Source organism: Sus scrofa, chromosome X (genome assembly GCF_000003025.6).
Source record: "Sus scrofa isolate TJ Tabasco breed Duroc chromosome X, Sscrofa11.1, whole genome shotgun sequence".
Lineage (NCBI taxonomy): Eukaryota > Metazoa > Chordata > Mammalia > Artiodactyla > Suidae > Sus > Sus scrofa.
Genome location: NC_010461.5, coordinates 42,895,751 through 42,916,405, shown reverse-complemented (window position 1 = coordinate 42,916,405; position 20,655 = coordinate 42,895,751). Strand labels below are relative to the sequence as shown.

Sequence of the window (20,655 nt, the reverse complement as noted above, 5' to 3'; positions counted from 1 at the left end):
TTTTTTGTTTCCCTTTCTTTTTTTCTTTTCCTTCTTATTTCCTTTCAGTTTCCTCCTCTGGGAAATTGTGATAATAGTGCCGGGGAGTCAGAATGGACCTTGGGAGGGGAGTTTTTCTTGGGTGACAGCTCTTCCTGTCTGCTCCCTCCAGTGGGTAACCTCTGCACGCAAGCTGGAATAGAAAGTGTATGGGTAGGGGGGAGTTGCGCCCCCCCCCACAATGCGCCCTCCCAACTCTCTCCCACCCCATGGCTTTCTTTTTTTCTTTTCCTTCTTATTTCCTTTCCCTACCCTCTCTTTCATTCCCATTTTCTTTTTTTGTTTGTCTGTTTTTTTCTTTTTGCCTTTTGTCTTTTAGGGCCACACCCACGGCATATGGAACTTCCCAGGCTATGGGTCTAATTGGAGGTACAGGTGCTGGCCTATGCCACAGCCACAGCAACGCCAGATCCGAGCCGCGACTGCGACCTACACCACAGCTCATGGCAACGAGGGATCCTTAATCCAGTGAGTGAGGCCAGAGATCGAACCTGCGACCTCATGGTTCCTAGTCGGATTCGTTTCCACTGTGCCATGACGGGAACTCCCCCCTTTCTTTTCTTTCTTTTTTTTTGCTTTTTAGCCCATACCCATGGCACATGGAAGTTCTAACTAAGGGTTGAATTGGAGCTGTAGCCGCTGGCCTACACCACAGCCACAGCCACACCAGATCCAAGCCGCATCTGTAACCTACACCACAGCTCAGTGCAACACGGGATCCTTAACCCACTGAGTGAGGCCAGGGATTGAACTTGCATCCTCATGGATACTAGTCAGATTCATTTCCTCTGAGCCATGACAGGAACTCCTGTTGCCCATTTTCTTTCTTTCTCTTCAAAAATGTGAAAACAGGATTTCTCTTGTGGTGCAGTGGGCTAAGGATCCTGCATTGTCCCTGCAGTGGCTTGGGTTGTTGCTGTGGTGCAGGTTCAGTTCCTGGCCCGGGAACTTCCACGTGTGAAAACAGGCTGCAGTCTGGCTTTGACCTGAAGGGCTGGAGTGTGCTGATCCTGGTTATAGAGTGTCAGTCTTTGGTTTTATCTGTCTGGGATTCTTTTCTAGGATGAATGCAGAGGTTCTATGTTTCCTGAGGAGAGGTATTCCTATTTTTATGACTTTTTTTCCATTATAGTTGACTTACGGTATTCCTTTTGTGTGAGGTGTGAGGACAGGGATTGATGGATAAGGTCAGGTCATTTCTGGTGTTCTTGTATGGGGTCAAGCAAATGTTCCTGGGCCGAGTGAGGATAGGGATGCCTATAGTTTCTATAGTATTGTTCCTCTACTGAACCAAGCAAGGGTTCTAGACAGGACAAACCAGTTGCGTCTAGGGAGCTCCAGACTAGGAGTTCTCATACAAATTCAGGATGGAGCTCCTTAAACTGAATTATGACAAGTTCCTATGAAGTGATCAGGGAGCCCAGTTCAGAGTCAGCACAGGTGTTTTCTGTACCAGTTCAGAGTTGAGTTCGTGTAGACGTTAGGATCAGGGTTTTTTGTTTTTTTTTTTTTTTGCCATTTCTTGGGCCACTTCCGTGGCATTTGCAGGTTCCCAGGCTAGGGGTCAAGTCGGAGCTGTAGCTACCAGCTTACGCCACAGCCATAGCCACATGGGATCCGAGCTGTGTCTGCGACCTGCACCACAGCTCACGGCAATGCCAGGTCTTTAACCCACTGAGCAAGGCCAGGACCAAACCCGCCACCTCATGGTTCCTAGTTGGATTCGTTAACCACTGAGCCACGACGGGAACTCCTGGATCAGGTGTTCTTGGTGAGATTCAGCCAAGTGGTTTTATGAATTGGGCTAAATTATGTCAGCTGCTATAAAACCCAGCCCCTCAGAGGCTTCACAGATACATGTTGATTTTCTACTTATACAAAAGCTGTTGGGAATATTTATTATTGGTCATTCATGGACCCAGGCAACTTCCATTTTGCAGCTCTGCATTCCTCTGAGCCCTTGGAGGTCTCACCTGGCAGCTGGTAGATGGGGAAGGAGAGAGAGCGGAGGATTGTGTGAGAGACTTAGGGGCCAGGCCTGGAAGTGTCGTGTATCAGTCCATTGGTGAGCGCTCTGTCCCATGTCCACATATAACTGGAATGGAGGTTGGAAAAGTGTGTGCGCTTAGGAAGAAAAGAAACAGGTGTCTGCTACAGGTTCTATAGATGCCACAGAGCTGTGCTGTCCGGTGTGGTGGCCGCTAGCCACTGAGATCTTGAAATGTGATTGGTCGAATTTGAGATGGGAGCCGTGACGGGAACTCCCACACCGGCTTTTTTTTAAGTATGAAAATAATTGGAGTTCCTGTCCTGGCGCAGCAGAAACGAATCCGACTAGGAACCTTGACGTTGCAGGTTCGATCCCTGGCCTTGCTCAGTGGGTTAAGGATCCAGCATTGCCGTGAGCTGTGGTGCAGTTTGCAAATGAGGCTCAGATCTGGTGTTGCTGTGGCTGTGGTATAGGTCAGCAGCTACAGCTCCGATTAGATTCCTAGCCTGGGAACCTCCATGTGCCGTGAGCATGGCCCTGAAAAGACAAAAAGAAAAAAGATATACTATTTGCTCTTCAAACACAGGTTTGAATTGAGTGAGTCGGCTTATATGGAGTTTTTTTTTTTTCAGTAAATACTACAGTACCGCATGATGTGAGGTTGGTTGAATGCACAGATACGGAGGAACCAAGGATATGGAGGGCTGAGTGTAAAGTTATACATAGTTTTTCTGCTGCATGGGAGTATTGGTGCCCCAACCCCCTTTCACTGTTCAAGAGTCAACTGTAGGGAGTTCCCTGGTGGCCTAGTGGTTAGGGATCTGGTGTTGCCACTATTGTGGCTCAGGTTTAATCCCTCCCTTGGGAACTACCTCATGCTATAGGTGCAGCCAGAAAAAAAAAAACCAAAACAACAACAACAAAAAGCCCTCAGGAGTTCCCATCATGGTGCAGTGGAAACAAATCCAACTAGTAACCATGAGGTTTTGGGTTCGATCCCTGGCCTCACTCAGTGGATTAAAGATCCAGCATTACCATGAGCTGTGGTGTAGGCCAGCAGCTGTAGCTCTGATTAGACCCCTAGCCTGGGACCCTCCATATGCTGTGGGTGGGGCTCTAAAAAGCAAAAAAAATCCCCAAAGAGAAGTTCCTGTTGTGGTGCAGTGGAAACAAGCCCGACTAGGAACCATGAAGTTGTGGGTTCAACTCCTGGCCTCGCTCAGGGGGTCAAGGATCTGGTGCTGCCGTGAGCTGTGGTGTAGGTCGCAGAGGTAGCTTGGATCTGGTACTGCTGTGGCAGTGGTGTCGGCCAGCGGCAACAGCTCAAATTTGACCCCTAGCCTGGGAACCTCCATATGCCATGGGTGTGGCCCTAAAAAGCAAAAAAAAAAAAAAAAAAAAAAAAAACCGAAAAAAACCCAAAGAAATAACAGCTTCAATAATCGACTGTATATAAATATATTGAGTAAAGTAAAATATATCATTAAAATTAACTTCACCTTTTTCTTTTTTCTCTTCCTAATGCAGCTATATGAAAATTTTAAATCACACATGTGACTCAAATTGTTTTTCTATTGGACGGCACTGCTATAGAGAATTCTCTTCATAAAGTATCAGGACGGGTTCTGTGTAGCTGTAGGGGTTTCTTTATAGGATCAAGTTAGTGTTTCTTGTCTGAGGTCAGGAGAATGATTCTGTTATCTGGTAAGGCAGATTTGTAGAAAAATATGAGGGTTGAATCAACTATAATTAGAAAAAAAAAAGATTTTTTTTTTTTTGTCTTTTTAGGGTCATACCCTCGGCATATGGAAGTTCCCAGGCTAGGGGTTGAATCAGAGCTGCAGCTGCGGGCCTTTGCCAGAGCCACAGCAATGCCAGATCTGAGCCACGTCTGCGACCTATGCCACAGCTCACGGCAATGCCAGATCCTTAACCCACCGAGCAAGGCCATGGATTGAACCTGCATCCTCATGGATACTAGTGAGGTTCGTTACCACTGAGCCACAATGGGAACTCCCAGAAAGAAAATTTTTTTTTAAATAAAAATATGAGGGTTCAAAACATCGTAGAGAGAGAGGGAAGAATGCGAAGGCATTTTTTTTTCTTGTGCAGATTAAGCTGAGCTCTTCTGGAGTTCCCCCAGGTGCACAACAGGATCGGCAGTGTCTCTGCAGTGCCAAGTTGCAGGTTCGACCCCCCTGCCTGGCACAGTGGGTTAAAAGGATCTCGCATTGCCGCAGCTTTGGTGTAGGTCGCAACTGTGGCTTGAATTTGATCTCTAGCTCTGAAACTCCATATGCTGCTGGGCGGCCAAAAAAAAAAAAAGATTAACTGTTCCTTTAGAGGCCAAGAGGGTGGTTTTCTGAAGCGGATCAGGCCAGAGGGTCACAGCCTACTCAGACCAGGTATTTCTGTCTTTTTGTCTTTTTGCCTTTTCTAGGGCTGCTTCCTCGGCACGTGGAGCTTCCCAGGCTAGGGGTCAAATTGGAGCTGTAGCCGCCGGCCTACGCCACAGCCACAGGCACATCAGTTCCGAGCTACGTCTGTGACCTACACCACAGCTCATGGCAACGCCGAATCCTTAACCCACTGAGCGAGGCCAGGGATCGAACCCGCAACCTCATGGTTCCTAGTCGGATTCGTTAACCACTGAGCTCCGACGGGAACTCCAAGGTTCATTTCTTAGATGTCTCCCAAGTGGCAAAGATTCCCGTTAACTGTGAGAGTGGGGTTTTCTCTATCTGCTCAGGACACAGATTCCTCCTGGGACTCAGAGGGTGGTCCTGTGTGAGGTTAGGACAAAGATCCTGTACCAAGGTAGGAACTGTTACCTTCAGAGATTCAGGTCAGTGTTTCTCCTTCTTCTTCTTCTTCCTCTTCCTCTTCCTCGTCTCCGTCTTCGTCTTCGTCGTCTTCTTCGTCGTCGTCTTCTTCATCGTCATCGTGTCGTCCCCCCGCCGCCTCCTCGTCCTCCTCTCCTCCTCCTCCTCGTCCTCCTCCTCCTCGTCCTCCTCCTCCTCCTCCTCGTCCTCCTCCTCGTCCTCCTCTCCTCCTCTCCTCCTCCTCCTCCTCGTCCTCCTCCTCGTCCTCCTCCTCCTCCTCCTCGTCCTCCTCCTCGTCCTCCTCATCCTCCTCGTCCTCCTCGTCCTCCTCCTCCTCGTCCTCCTCCTCGTCCTCCTCGTCCTCCTCCTCCTTCTCGTCCTCCTCCTCGTCCTCCTCCTCCTCCTCGTCCTCCTCTTCCTCCTCCTCGTCCTCTTCCTCCTCCTCCTCGTCCTCCTCTTCCTCCTCCTCGTCCTCCTCCTCATCCTCCTCCTCCTCATCCTCGTCCTCCTCTTCCTCCTCCTCGTCCTCCTCCTCATCCTCCTCCTCCTCATCCTCCTCCTCCTCCTCCTCGTCCTCCTCGTCCTCCTCCTCGTCCTCCTCGTCCTCCTCTTCCTCCTCCTCGTCCTCCTCCTCATCCTCCTCCTCCTCGTCCTCCTCCTCCTCGTCCTCCTCCTCCTCCTCCTCGTCCTCGTCCTCCCCCTCCCCCCCTCCTCCTTCGCTTTTTAGGGCCATACCCATGGCATATGGAAGTTCCCAGGCTAGGGGTCAAATCGCAACCGCCAGCCTGTACCACAGCCACAGCAACGCAGGATCCTTAACCCATTGAGTGAGGCCAGTGATTGAACCCGCATCTCCATGGATCCTAGTTAGGTTTGTTACTGCTGAGCCACAACAGGAACTCTGGTCAGTGTTTCTTTTGGTGGGTCCAGACAGGGCTAGAGTGAGGCTTCTGGGACAAGGCCAGGGCAGGGGCTGTCATAGAGATCACTGGGTTTCCCATGCAGGGTTAAGAAAGTATTTCTGGAGGGGAGGGTTAGGAGTTCCTATAAAAGATCAGGTCAGAGATTACTATAAATGAGTGAAGTATTTCTGGTGAGAGTCAGGAAAAGGTTTTCTGCAGAGAGTCTGGTCAGAAGTTCCAGCACAGCTGTAGTCACAGCTTCCTGTACAGGATCAAGGCCATGAAGCTAACATAGGGTGAGGTCAGAGAGCCCTCTACAGTGTCTGGGAAGGGGGTCCTTTGATAGGTGAGGCCATAGGTGCCTGTATAGGATGAGATATGGGCTTAAAGTTGAGGATCTGGGTAGGGGTCCCTGACACAGGGTCAGGAAAGGGTTTTCTGTATAAGATCAAGACTGAGGTTCTGTCAGGAGCTCCCTTCATGGCTCAGCGGTTAACAAACCCTACTAGTATCCATGAGGATGTGGGTTCGATCCCTGGCTTTGCTCAGTGGGTTAGGGATCTGGCATTGCCATGTGCTGTGATGTAGGTCACAGACGCAGCTCGGATCCTGCGTGGCTGTGGCTGTGGTACAGGGTGGCAGCTGCATGTCTGATTCAACCCCTAGCCTGGGAACCTCCAAATGCTGCAGGTGCAGCCCTAAAAAGGAAAAAAAAAAGACTGAGGTTCTATTGAGAGTTAGATCAGATTGTGGGTTCCCTCAGGCTCTACAGGGTGGGTCGTGAGACCAGGATTGTTGTCCCGAGTGACGTGACGGGAGTCGGGAGTCATTGTCAGCCAGGGAGGCAACCACTGCTGAAGAGGTTGAGGACCGGTTTCTATGGAGAGAACCAGGTCTGTGGTTCAGAATTAGATTTTTATGGTGAGTAAAGTATTTTAAGAATGTGCTGCCTGGAGGGCAGGGCCCCCGTACAGTGTGAGGACAGAGGTGTCCCGTCCAAGGTGAAGACAGGATTCCTTTAAAGAGATTGAACCTCGGGAAGAGGGTCAGGACAGGCATTTCTGTGTGGGCTGATTCAGGGGATTTTTTTTTTTTTTTGTCTTTTTGCCTTTTCTAGGGCCACACCCGCAGCATATGGAGGTACCCAGATGAGGGGTCTAATCGGAGCTGTAGCTGCCGGCCTGCGCCAGAACCACAGCAACTCGGGATCCAAGCCGCGTCTGCAACCTACACCATAGCTCACGGCAACACTGGATTCTTAACCCGCTGAGCAAGGCCAGGGATCGAACCCGCCACCTCATGGTTCCTAGTCAGATTCGTTAACCACTGAGCCACGATGGGAACTCCTGCAGGAGCTTTTTTACAGTGTGAATTCAGAGATTCCCACCAGGAGTAAGGCGAGTCAGGCAGGGGTTTCTTCTGTGCAAGGTGACGGATGGGTTTCCTGCTGATACTTAGAGATTTTCCTCAGGGTTTCAGAACTAAGTTCCTGGCGTTCCTGTTGTGGCTCAGCTGGTTAAGAACCTGACATACTGCCCATGAGGATGTAGGTTCCATCCCTGGCCTCGCTTAGTGGGTTAAGGATCCATCATTGCTGCAAGCTGTGGTGTAGGTGACAGATGCTGCTTGGATCCATCGCTGCTGTGGCTGTGGTGTAGGCGGGCAGCTGTAGCTCCGATTTGACCCCTAGCCTGGGAACCTCCATGTGCCACGGTGCAGCCCTAAGAAGACAGAAAAAAAAAGAAAAAATATTCCCCTCTGAGAGTCTGTGTGGAAATATGCCAGTCCCCACACCTTATAAGAACAACTGCCCTAGCCTGCTATAGGAACCTCGTCCTTTTCTCTTTTTTCTCTTTTTTAGGGCCGCGCTGTGGCATATGGAGGTTCCCAGGCTAGGGGTCGAATTGGAGCTCCAGCTGCTGGCCTACACCACAGCCACAGCAATGAAGGATCCGAGCCATGTCTGCAACCTACACCACAGCTCATGGCAATCACAGCTCATGGGGTCCTTAATCCACTGAGAGAGGCCAGGGATTGAACCTGCGTCCTCATGGTTAACAGTCAGATTCGTTTCCGCTCTGCCATGATGTGAACTCCTCAGAAGAGTTTCTGTTCAAGACAAAGCCAGGGGCTCCTCCAGGGCGAGAGAGCTGGGGTTCTGTGGGGCAGCCAAGCTTGAGGCTTTTACGGGCCCGTGGACTACTATGAGTCTCCAGTGGGCTAGTGTGGCGATTTGCTGAAGGGGTGCTGTTCTGTTGCGGACGGCTGCTCACCCACACTAGGTTCAGGATGGGCAGGCCCACAGTCCCCATCTCTCGGGCTCCAAGGGAGAAGCTGTGAAGAGAAGCAGCCCATTTAAGTGTGAGCAAGACTCACTTTGGTGGTGGCGATGGGGAGGGTGTCACCCATCTAAAGTCCACTCCTTAAACTCAGTGTGGTCAGGGCATTTGCTGAGCCTCGGTTTTTCATTAGTAAAATGACCATGGAGTTCCCATCGTGGTTCAGCTGTAACAAACCTGACTAGTATCCATGAGGATGTACGTTTGATCCCTGGCCCTCCCCAGTGGGTTAAGGATCTGGTGTTGCCATGAGTTGTGGTGTAGATCGCAGACATAGGTCGGATCCTGCATTGTCGATCCCTCGTTGTGGATCCCGCGTTGCTGTGACTGTGGTGTAGGCCGGCAGCTGCAGCTTCCCATCTAACCCCTAGCCTGAGAACTTCCATATGCCGTGGGTATGGCTCTAAAAAGACGAAAAATAAAATAAAATGATCATCATAAGCATACTTTCCTCAGTCTTTTTTTTCTTCTTTCAAGGCATTGATGAACTAAAGTGACTGAAGCCTCTCAGCCATTGCCGACCCACAGTAAGTACTCAGTTAAGGATGCTGCTTGCTATTGGGAACCTGTGGGAGGGCGGAGGTGGAGCCTAAGCCACAGAGCCTGGCTAGCCCTGTGCCACCAGCTGTGTGGTCTCGGTTGAGCCACTTAAGCCATCTGGCTTAGGATGTCACCTGCTCCTGTGTAAGGGTTGTTAAAATGGAAGTACAGGAGTTCCCGTCATGGCTCAGTGGTTAACAAATCCGACTAGGAACCATGAGGATGCAGGTTCGATCCCTGGCCTCGCTCAGTGGGTTAAGGATCCCGCATTGCCGTGAGCTGTGGTGTAGATTGCAGACACGGCTCGGATCCTGTGTGGCTGTGGCTGTGGTGTAGGCCGGCGGCTACAGCTCTGATGAGACCCCATAGCCTGGGAATCTCCATATGCCATGGGGTGCGGCCCTAGAAAAGACAAAAAAGACCAAGAAAAAAAAAATGGAAGTGCAGATTCCGCTCTGTAGGGGTGGGGGAACCATTCCCCCAGGTGAGTAGGTGTGTTGGAGAAGGAGACGGCACTGTGGGGAGCTCCCCGAACTTCAGGGTCTAAATATCAACCCCAGAGCCTATTTTGTCCTCCTAATCTCCCCCTCTCCTTCTCTGCCATTTCCCACATGGCTGCAGGCCGAGCTGGGTGGAGAGAGATAAGAGATGAGTGGCAGGAAGGCCCGGGGACAGCCTCATGGTCCCGCGCTGGCCTTCTGACCTTCTTGCCAGCTACCATTCCCACCCCACCCTTTCTTCTCTTTCCTGTCCTCAACATATGTCTGTTTATTGTCCCTTGGAAGAGGCTCCCTAGCTCACACTGGCTGAAACTATACGTGTTGATAGTTCTTTGTTTGGTTTTTTGTCTTTTTAGGGCCGCACCTTCAGCATATGGATGTTTCCAAGCTAGGGGTCCAATCGGAGCTACAGCTGCCGGCCTACACCACAGCCACAGCCATGCAGGATCCGAGCTGCATCTGAGATCTACACCACAACTCACGGCAACGCCAGATCCTTAACCCACTGCTCAGGGCCAGGGATCGAACCCTTGTCCTCAGGGATACTAGTCGAAGCCACGGCAGGAACTCCTCGTGCTGATACTTCTATAAAGAAGTGTACACAGGACTGCCCCTGTTGTCAGCCACTTAGAGGCACTGCAACATGGCACACACCACATGGTATGCTCGCTCTCTCTCTCTCTCTCTCTCACACATACACACACACACACACACACACATACACACACACAGAGACTTGCACTGAAATACCACCGTTACTAGACCCACGAAGACATCCTGCCACACAGACCCTCATGGTCACCCTGTTCTGCCTCAGCCAATGGCCATACACAGCTCCTGATCATCCTTCCAAAATGCGTGTCCGTCAGCTTCTGTGCCCAGTGCCTGTGCTGTCACGCCGTCTCAAAGATTGCCCCGAGGGGTGCACAAGCACGGGACCCCCACCCCCGCACGTTTCCGCAGCGCCCGCAGTTTGGCTGTGTGCTTCCTTGTCCTCCCGCACAGTCGCCTGGGCCCGGCCTCCCACAGGCCCCTGGAGTCCATGTGCACCACCTCCTAGAGCCCCGTCCCCACTGCCTGTCACACACTGGCTGTCCCCATGACAGGTGGACGTGCGTGCTGTCTCATCCAAGCTGGGCGCTGTCACGCCCCGCTTCGTGCAGCGCCACATGTGCCATCTCACACAGTCCCGCATGGTGGCCACATGCTGTCATCAAAGAACCAAAGACGCTGATAATGCAGCCCCACCCCCATCCCCCTCTTTATTCGGTCCCACACAGACTCGCAGCTCTGATTTCAGGACTCCGGTAGTTTTATTTTACAAAAGCTTTGAAGGTCCAGGCCAGGGGTTGTCTGGGGCCCAGAGGGTTGGGTTGGACAGACTTGCCGGCTACAAGAGGAGAGGGGTGCCACCCCTGCTCCGAGGCCATGCTCTGTGCCCTCACGAGCTGAGCGGGGCCACCACAGTGGTGGTGGTGGTGGGAGGCACTGGGCCTGTGGTGAAGGAGCCTGTGGGTGAGCCTAGCAGGGGTCCCGGGAAAGGCATGAGGTGGCTAACTGGCCCTGACAGCACCACGGGGCCCAGGCCTTGGTAGAGGTGGGCAGTACCAGGGGGGCCCAGTGTTAAGCCTGAGGCCGCCTCCCCGCAATTGCCGCTACTGCTGCCCCCAGCCACCACCATGAAGCCGCCAGCTGGTCCTTCAGCTGCTCCTGTACCTCCCAGGCTTGACCCCCTTTTCTTTTTCCCTTTTCCAGATGCTTTGCGGTTTCGGGTCTGGATGCCATCCTTGCGCATGGTCAGTGGTCGGTTCACCTGCCAGGAGGGAGGGCCATGGGTATTCTGCAGCTCCACATCTTGCCTCCCTCTGTGTCTCCTCCAGCTTGCCCTCTCCCCCCAACTTTTTTTTTTTTTGTCTGTTTAGGGCCACACCCACGGCATATGGAGGTTCCCAGGCCAGGGGTCTTATTGGAGCTGTAGCCACTGGCCTACGCCAGAGCCACAGCAACGCGGGATCTGAGCCATGTCTGCGACCAACACCACTGCTCACGGCAACACCGGATCCTTCACCCACTGAGCGAGGCCAGGGATCCAACCTGTGTCCTCATGGATGCTAGTCAGATTCATTTCCACTGCGCACAATGAGAACTCCCTCCACCCCGCTTCTTAAGAATAGAGAATCGCCTCAAGGACTGGGGAGTACGCCCCTGGCCTGGCACAAGGGGTGTCCTCAAGAACCCTGAGGTTGGAGGCTCTGAGCTTGGCAAAGCCTCTCAGGCTGATGGGAACTGCCTCAGGTCCTCGGGTGGGGGTGTGGAAGTTAGCTGATGGCCCAGGGAGGAGGAAGGGGAGGGAGGAGAGAGCAGGAGGGAGGAAGGAGAGGAAGGAGTGGAGGACCGAGAGGTAGGGAAGGTGGCCCCGGGGGGGCTCGAGGAGAAGGAAGGGGAGTGGGAGGAGAGCAGGGAGGCTTTGAGGGGCCCATCGGCACCTGGTGGAGCTTGTAGTAGAGGCCACAGGCGTTGCACACAGGGTCCCCACTGGCGTTTCTCCGCCACAGCGTGGTTGTGGTTGTCTGGCAGTTGGTGCACTGGGTACCTGCCCGTTTGCTGACAATCTGGGGGTGAGAGAAAGTGAGGATCCGCGCCCGGGGGGCAGAGTGGGGGACCCAAGAAGCAAGAGTCGGGTTGAAGGCCGAGTTTCCAGCAGGGTGAGGGCTGGGGGTTCTGTGGGGGGTGAGGACAGGGCTTCTTGGCAGGGATAGGGGTTGGGGGTTTTATGTGGGGGACTACATCAGGCGTCCCCAACTTTGGCCATCCGTAGGAATCACTTTTGGACTTAGGAGTGGTCCTGAGGCCCAGGCGGCATCCCAGACCAAGGAAACTAACACATCTGGGAGAGGCCTCAGGCCCTAGGGGCTTCACAGTGCCCCAGGGTGATCCCAGTGTGAAGCCATGGATGAAACTGGTGCCGGGAGAGGCTGGGGTTCCCGCTTTCGGCCTATGAGGGTAGGCGGTCCCGTACAAAACTGGCTTCCTGTGTGGATGGGGAAGGGGTGGGGGATGCAGATTCTTGTAGAGGAGGACCGGGATCCCTGCACAGGGTCAGAATGGCAGGGGGCACAGGCCGAGGTCTTACCAGGCGCTTCTTGGGCCGGATGAGGGGCCTGTTTTGCCCATTCATCTTGTGATAGAGGCCACAGGCGTTGCACAGGTAGTGGCCTGTCCTGTCTCGCCGCCACAGTGGAGTGGCCGTTGCTCCGCAATTCACACACTCTCTGGCCTCTGATGGGGTGGACAGAGGGGGAGAAAGAGCCAGGCTCAGCCCAACTTTGTCTCGGACCCCCCACCCCACCCCAACCACCCCTCCCACACCTCAACCTCCCAATCCCTTTTTCTGGTGTGTGTCTTTTGTCTTTTAGGGCCACACCCACGGCATATGGAGGTTCCCAGGCTAGGGGTCGAATCGGAGCTGCAGCTGCCAGCCTACACCACAGCCACGGCAACGCCAGATCCAAGCCATGTCTTTGACCTACACCACAGCTCTCGGCAACGCCGGATCCTTCACCCACTGAGCGAGGCCAGGGATTGAACCCACATCCTCGTGGATACTAGTCAGGTTCGTTAACCACTGAGCCACAACGATGGGAACTCCCTCCCAGTCTCTTTTTGAGAATCTCACCACAGGGAGTTAGAGGCAGAGTTCCACGAAGCTTGGGGGAGGAATAAGCTGCTGGATTGAGGGGGCTCCCAGTGGGAGAAAAGAAGGTACTGGAAAAGTCAGGGCCCCCATAGGCACTGCTGGGGACAGGGATTGATGAAGTCAGTGCAGGCCCCAGGGTCAAGAGGTCTGGACTCAGCCGCTCTGTCTTTAAGGTCTCCAGGAAGCTGCTGCCGCCTTTCCCATCCAGATCTTCGGCGGCCTGGGGAGGGGAGTCCTCTCGGATGGGGCACACCGTTGAGGCAGGATAGAGCCCAGGCTTGCCATAGGCCCAGCCAGCATATGGTGAGCCCCCTGGGATCCCCTCCATGCAGTTGAGCAGTGGGTACACCTGAAAGACTATTGAGAGGGGTGTGGGAAAGAAGGAGGCAAGAAGAGGAGCAGTCAGTCTGAAGTCATCCTGCTTTCAGGGTCTAATGATACCCAAGAGCCCCAACATGGTGGCCATGGTCCCAGCGTTTCTAGAGGTGACCAGAACAGGTGCTGACCCCTGGGTAACACCTGGGTCCTGAGCCCTACTGGTTACTCTGGCAAGAGCCCTAACCTCTAGCCATCTCCAAGTGGGTTTCGAGGATGACTTGTTGGGACTTGGGGTCCCATGGATGAGTCGTCAACTCAGGCCACCACTGACTTCCAGCACTGCTTCCCGATATGGCTGCCTCACTCAGAACAGCAGGTCGGGTGGCATTCCCAGGTCAGGACCTAACCAGGGGCAGTGGTCACCACAGCCACGTGAAGGCTTCCAGCCATTTTCAGAATGATCTTGTCGTGGGCTTCTTGCCCAGCTAAGGGTCTCTGTGGTAACCCCAAGAGAACGGAGCCAGTGCCAAGACAGCCACCCAAAGAAGTTACCTGGGGAATGTCTGTAGGCCTCAGCATCCCTGTAGTAAGCCAGTGCGGCAGCTGCAGCCGTGGCGGTGCCGGGGGCCGTGGAGACGGCTGTATCCAAGCCCTCGGGCCCGGAGGAGAAGAAGACCCCCGACTCTGGTGGCGAGGACACCAAGGCAGGGTCCATAAACTGGGGCAGGGGCTCGGAGGTCCCCAGGGCCCCGAGGCCAGGGAACTCCATGGGGCCTCCGGGGTTTGACCTACGAGGACAGGAGGGGTCCTCAGGCACAGAAGCCCTCCTCTCTTTGCCCTCTCCTCTCTGTTTTCCCTCTCTTCTCCCTCCTCCCACCACTCCTTCCTCTCCGTCCTCCTAGCCCCCCTTCCCACCTCCCTTGTCATCATCCCCTCCTTTTGCCTCCTCCTCTTCCTCGCTCCCTTCCCTGTCTGCCTTATCTTCCACTCCATCCTCTCGCTCCCCATCCTGCTGCTTCCGCATCTATCCTCCCCGAGCCTCTTCCTCCTCTTCCCTTTCTTCTCCTTGGCCTCCTCCCTCCCCTCATCTCTTCTTCCTCCCTCCGCTCAGCTGCCCTTCCTGCTCCTCCTCTTCCCCCTGCTTCCTTCTCCTTCCACTCCTCCCGGGGTCTCTGTCTTCTGCTCTTCCTCTCCCGTCCTCCTTTGCTCTCTGGCCCCCCCATCTCTTCCTCCCCCCCTCCCCCTTCTGCATTTCATCCATCCCTCTTTCCTCCTCTCCCTTTCCCACCCCCTCCTGTCCCTGCCCTCCCTTCCCCTCTTTCGTCTTCATCCTTCTCCTTTCCCTCCCTCTCTGCTCATCTCTTTGCCCCTCTCCTCATTTTCTCCTCCTCCTCCTCCCACTTCCTCTTCTCTCTCTGCCCACACCCCTCCCTCCCTCCCTCCCCTCTCCCTCTAGAAGAGTCTAGGTGGGGTGGGCTGGGGTGCAGAACCAGAGTCTCTTGAGCTCCTTGGTCACCCCCCGGAGCTTGGGGGTCACCCTCCTGTGCGCCCCAACTTCATCCCTATCTGTTGCATCTTGCCTTCTGACTTTCTCAGAAACCCCATGGTTTCCGGCTTGACTCTGCCCTCCCCCACCTCCGTTGGGTCTGCAGGCAGAGGGCCCCCTCAGTTCCTCCCTGATCCATGGGGGGGGGCCCAGTACCCCCCACTGCTTATCTCTGCCATCCCCGCCCAACTTTTGAAATCACCCCAAGGCCACTGGCTTCCTCTGCGAAGGGGGACAGGTGGGAGGTGTCCCCTGGGGAGGTCTGCCATGGTTCTGTTCGCAAGTTCCTTCACTCCCCACCACCCTTGGGCCTCAGTGTCCCCATCTACCAGCAAGGAGGTGGTGATAGGGGTCGAGCTAAGCCTTATGAGATGGCAGCTTGGTCTCTCTGCCCCTTTGCCTCTGTCCTTCCCCGTGTGAATGTCTGTCGCTGTGTGACTCTCTTTCCCTGACACGATTTCGTCTCAATTCTTGCTCTCTGTGTTGCCCTCCCATTTTTCTGTGCCACCATGATACATCTTGCTCTCTCTCTCTCTGCTTTTATACATGTCTCATGTTTTCCCTCTCCCTTTCTCTGTCCTCCCCTGTCTCTGTCTGATTGTCTCTCTCCGTCTTTCTCTCTCTCTCTTTTGAATGGCTGCACTGGTGGCACAGGGAAGTTCCTGAGCCAGGCATTGAATCCCAGCAGCTGCGGCAGTGCCGGATCATTTAACACCCTGTGCCAGCCGGGGATTGAACCCGCGCCTCTGCCGCGACCTGAGCTGCTGCAGTCAGATTCTTAACCCGCCGTGCCACCCGAGGGAACTCCATCTTTATCTCTCTTTTTATCTCTTTATTTCTCTATCTCTTTGCTCCCTCGGTATCTTTTTCTGTCTGTCTCTCTCTCCCTCTCCACCCATCTCTCTGACCGGCTGTGCATCTTACCCACTCGGTCTCTTTCTGCTTGTTTGTCTCTTTTTCTCTCTCTCTGGGCCCTCTAGCCTTGTTTCCATGTCTGACTCTTCCCATACCCCTGACCATACCCCTCCCGCACCCAGCCCTGGATGAGGGGCCCAGAAGCGCACCCCTGGCCCTGCCTAGCCCTGTGAACCTGAAGGCCTCCCTCTCCCTCTCTGTAGGGCCGGGCTACATGACCCATTGTGTAGACTGGCTGAGAGTTGGCCCCAGGGGTGGGGTGGGAGGCGGTTGTGCTGGGAAAGAGAGGGGCCTGTCAGTGTGCCTAACCCAGACCTCCTGTAGGCCCCAGGGCCCTGCTGTCTCTCCCTGGGGAGCGTGTCTTGCCTCCGCATCTCAGACTCCATCTCTTTCCTCTCTGTCTTGCCATGATTCTTCCCATCTGTGAGTGTCTCTATCTGTGAGTATCACTCTGTGTTCCTGTCTCACTCTCCTGTTCTGTTCCTCGATCTTCCCCTCTTTCCTGCTGTATCTCTGTCTCTCTCTCTTTTTCTTAATGGCCGCACCCATGGCATATGGAAGTTCCTGGGCCAGGGATCCCATCTAAGCCGCAGCTGTGCCCACCGCAACGGCAATGCCAGATCCTTAACCCACTGTGCCACAGCAGGAACTCGTCTCTCCCTCTTTCTTTGAGTCTCCATTTCTCCTTTCTCTTGGTGTCCGTTGTTGGCTTCCTTCTCTGTTTCTTTCTCTCCATCTCCCCCTTCTCTCTGTCACTGTTTTGTCTCTTGCTCTTTTTGTCTCTCCCACCACAGTTCCTTTATCCCCTCATCCTCACCTCACCATCCCCCAGTCTCGCTCCAGCCCCACTGCCCCCCATGCCTGCACCTTGCACCTTGGCGGGTCCAGGACTGCCCACCCCTCCCATGGCAGGGGCCCAACCCCCCCCACCCCCAGTTATCACTCTCCGGACAGAGATAAAGTTTATCTCGAGGCTGGGGGATATGAAAGCTCCTTATCAGCTGCCCCACTACAGTAAGTGCTGCCCCAACGGGCAGCAGGCAGCAGGCCGGCACCCTCAACTCTCCCTCGGCCCAGCCCCTCACCCCAGGTAACATCCCCGACCCAGCCCTCAGGGCAGGGTCCCTCGGGGCTGAAGGGCACAGAGATGGGATCTGGGGCAGATGAGTCTTGGGAGAGGTCAAGGGTCAGGTATGGAGTTGAGGAGTCAGACGTTTGGGAAGATAGCTGTGGAGTTTGGGGGAAGCAGATACAGTTTCAAGGAGCAGAGACAACCTTGCAAGGTCACATTTGGGGGTCAGAAATAGATTGGGAAAGCAGACACAAGGTTGGGGATCAGAGGCGAAGTTTGAGAGAAAGTTGAGAAGTTGGAGATGTAGTTTGGGAGTCAGGTGTGGATGCTGGGAGTCGCGAAAAAGTCGAAGGGCCCAAGGGTTTTGTTAGAGCAGAGATGGAGTTACAGGCAGAAATGTGTCTGATGACTACAGATGGCTTATGAGAGCTCGGGAAGAGTTTGAGAACTGAGCTAGAGAGGATAGCGGGGTGGCGGGGGGGGGCGCAGAGAAATATGTGGGGGCTGAGATGGGGTTTAGGGAAGGCAGACAGCATTCAACATCCGTGTGGCAGAACGGATACTGGGGATAGACTTGGTCTTTGGGGTGACAAAGTCATGTTGGTGCCTAGGCAAGGGGCCGGGGGCAAGAAATGGTTTTAGGGGATCAGAGGGAAGGGAACGAATATGGGGTTTGAGAGGCAGAGATGGGGATAAGAGCATGGAGCTAGGGCTTGTCAGGCCAGAGACAGGTTTGGGGAGTCAGAGACAGAATTCGGGACAGAGACCAGGAGGTCGTGGAGTAGACGAGGGCTTGGGGAGCAGAAATAGGTGTGTGTGGTGGGGGGGGGGGCAAAAATGAGCTTTGGGAGAGAATTCAGAGACAAGTTTGGGTGAGCAAAAGTCAGATTTGGGGCAGAGGCAGGATTTGGTGGGCCGAAGGCATGTTTTGGGGGGCAGAGGTGGGGTATGGCGAGCAGAGTTAAGGGATCAGGGGCATAGATGTCTCGGAAGGAGGAGATGGGTGTCAGGGCAGAGAGAGGTGGGGTTTAGGGGGTAGATTTGAGTAGAGATGGGGATTGGAAAGACAGAGGTGGTCTGGAGGAGCTGTCAAAGGATTCGGGGTGGTAGACACTTTGGGGACCAGTGGTGGGTTGGGGAGCCTAGAGCAGGCTGGAGGAGTAGCCTTCAAGTAAGGGGCAGCGGGCTCGGGGTTTGCCTTGCTGGGGGCTCTTGAGGGGCTGAGACTGACCTGGGCTGGTTGGTGCGGAGGGTTCAGCTGCTTTGGGGATGTGGCGAGCTCAGTGTGATCCCAGGGGGTGTCCTGGCTGGCCTTAGCCTTTGAGGCTCCCTTCCTCCTTCCCTCCCTCCCTCCCTCCCCTCTCCCTCCTCCCTCCTCACCAGGGAGTGGCTAGTGCCCCAGTGGGTGGGGCAGGCCAGGGGAGGGGGCGGGCCCCCTGCTGGTGGGGCACCTCTTTGGCAGTGGGGGGCTGTCCTCCACCCCACCTGCCCACCCTGGGGATTCTTGGAGACCCTGTTTGCCTTGGGTTTCCACGGATTTCGATGTCCAGCCAAACGAAATGGGCCGAAGCCAAGATAAAATGAAAAACAGCAGATAGGGTTTCATGACTTTCAGGGAGTCTTTGTAAAGCCCTTGCTGTGCGCTTAGCCAGGTTTGGGCTGGGCCCTTCTGTCTGAGTCTTCCTGACCAAAGGGAGAGGAGGGATGTGACTGTACCCATTTTGCAGGTGACAAGAACGAGGCGCAAAGAGATTGGGTGGGAATTGGAATCCAGATGTCCGTGGGACATCTTCAGGACCCAGGCCCACCCTGGAGGCCAGGCCTAGACGGGCGGGAGGCAGGGGCACCATCGCTCAGCGCCCCACTGGGGCTTACGCCAGCTCCGGCCTGCCCTGGGGCAGGAGATAAGTCTTATCAGATGGAGGCCACAGTGGCTGTTGGCTCCGCGGTAACAGGCTGTCTTGGGATGGGGGCGGGGCTTGAGGGGGGGCACCCAGGGACAGCGGCCTCAACTTCTTGCCCGCCATGCGGCTTTGGAGGCGGGAAACAGGTGGGACTTGGGGTTGGTTCCTCTGCGGGTCCTTTGAGGAGTGGGATAGGGTGGGGGAAGGGAAGGAGAATGGAAGGCATAGAGGAGGGAGAGAGACCAAGAGATGGGACCAGGGAGCCACAGATAAACAGAGAGAAAGAGACACAGAGCTGGAAGGAGGCAGAGAGAGGGCACAGAAAGGAAGGCAAGACAGTGGCGGGCGGGGGGAGGAGGGGGGAGACCCACAGAGGGAGCTGGAGACGGTCAAGGACAGAGAGAAAGAGAGGCAAAGAGAGCGCAGGAGACAGGTGGAAATGGGCCGGATGTGAAAGAGAAAGCCTGAAAGTGACAGAGGTCAAGGATGCAGGTGGAGAAGCTGAGAAGGGAGATGCAGATGATGGGGACAGGGGGAGAGAGCCAGACATGCAGAGACAGCATCTGAGAGGAAGTCCATGAGACCCAAGGTGGCAACCTGGGGTGCGTCCTGGGCAGGTGGTGCTGGGGTGAGTGGGACAGGAGGGGTGTGGATTCATGTGGACCCAGGTGGCCCGTGGCTCTGCCCTCACCCTGCTCAGGGGAACCTCCAGAGAGTCACGGGGCCTCTGCACCTCAGTCCCCACCTTCTTGCCCTGTCCTACCTCCCCCACGTAGTAACAACAGTGACAGCGACCAGTGTCTCATGGCCGATGCAGGCCTGGACCGGGCCTGTTCTGAGCACTTCCCTCCTGTAAAAGCATTGAATACACATGTACGCAGCACGTGTCCAACTTGGGTCCCTATAGGACAGGGCTAAGACCACTGAGTCATAGCCCCAGGACTCCACGCAACAGGGAGCTCCCCCGACTGCCCATCCTATAGATGAGGAGACTGAAACCCACCAAGGGATGGAGAGGGCAAGGATGGAGCCCTGGGTCAGCGGGGTCTGCTCACCCACTGGCTTACCCCAGAGGGAACTCACCATCCTCATTTTATCTCTCTGGACCTCCGTGTTCTCATTTGCAAAATGGGAGATTTGAGGAGGAAGGATTGGTGTTGGTGTCAGCATGTTATCAGCGTTAGTACTAGAATTAGTAGCGGTGCTAATAAAAAAAGGGCGCAATATGATCATTCGTGTAGAGTATATATGTACTGTATTTGTATGGAGTACATTTATGGAGCTCCGGCTGTGTGCCTCACTCCATGCCACGCCTTCACCAGTGAGAACAAGGACAAAGACTCCTATGACTCAAGTGGTGATGGTTTCAGGATACCCACTCCGGAGCCAGCCCATCCTCATTTGTAGACTTCCTCTCACCACCAACTGGCATGTGGCCTTGGACGAGTGGCTGTCCCCTCTGGACCTCAGTTCCTCATCTGGACAGATGGAGTAATAATAGCAGCTACGCCATAGGGTGATGAGGGCAACTAAATGAGATTTAATCCATGAAGTGATTTTGACGCATTTGATTCTGAAATCTCTATTTATTGAGTACGAATGATAATATTTGGTCCTTTTTTATTAGCACCACTCCTAATTCTAGTACTAATGCTAGTAATATGCTGACACCAATACCAATACTAATTACTAATATAACATTCTAATATTGATACCAGCACTAATGCTAATATTTCTGGGGGTCTTTTTGTCTGCTTAGGGCTGCACCCGCGGCGTATGGAGGTTCCCAGGCTGGGGGTCCAATCAGAGCTGTAGCCGCCAGCCTATACCACAGCCACAGCAACGCGGGATCCAAACCACATCTGCAACCTACACCACAACTCAAGGTAATGCCGGATTTTTAACCCACTGAGCGAGGTCAGGGATCGAACCTGCAACCTCATGGTTACTAGTGGTGTTCATTAACCGCTGAGCCATGACGGGACCTCTTTTTTTTTTTTTTTCTAATGGTAATTTTAATAGTGATAGCGGTAACAATAATAACTCTAGCCGTAAGCTGTGGTGTAGGTTG

At 54.3% G+C, this 20,655-nt stretch overlaps 1 protein-coding gene and 1 long non-coding RNA gene across 3 annotated transcripts in view; one reads left to right on the top strand and one right to left on the bottom strand.

Moving 5' to 3' along the window:
- Nucleotides 1-20,655, top strand: part of LOC110257658 — a 32,541-nt gene that overhangs the window by 1,518 nt on the left and 10,368 nt on the right. For both annotated transcript variants that reach the window (XR_002340570.1, XR_002340569.1), the window contains exons 2-3: nt 8,570-8,619; nt 10,888-10,928. This is a non-coding gene — a long non-coding RNA (uncharacterized LOC110257658). The remainder of the gene's footprint in view (nt 1-8,569; nt 8,620-10,887; nt 10,929-20,655) is intronic.
- Nucleotides 10,467-17,975, bottom strand: GATA1 (GATA binding protein 1). The gene is made up of 6 exons (NM_001278767.1): nt 17,912-17,975; nt 13,700-13,935; nt 12,809-13,186; nt 12,266-12,411; nt 11,619-11,744; nt 10,467-10,945 (listed from the first exon to the last, which is right to left on the bottom strand). Exons 2-6 carry the CDS (start codon nt 13,914-13,916, stop codon nt 10,574-10,576), a joined length of 1,239 nt encoding a protein of 412 aa, NP_001265696.1. The 5' UTR covers nt 13,917-13,935; nt 17,912-17,975; the 3' UTR covers nt 10,467-10,573.

Excerpts from the sequence above, each read along its gene's own strand:
- GATA1 (NM_001278767.1), bottom strand. The coding sequence starts at position 13,916 with ATGGAGTTCCCTGGCCTCGGGGCCCTGGGGACCTCCGAGCCCCTGCCC. Across the intron at positions 13,187-13,699 it reads GGCCTACAGACATTCCCCAG|TCTTTCAGGTGTACCCACTG; the intron begins GTAACTTCTTTG and ends CCCTCTCAATAG. Across the intron at positions 10,946-11,618 it reads TCTACTACAAGCTCCACCAG|GTGAACCGACCACTGACCAT; the intron begins GTGCCGATGGGC and ends CCCTCCTGGCAG.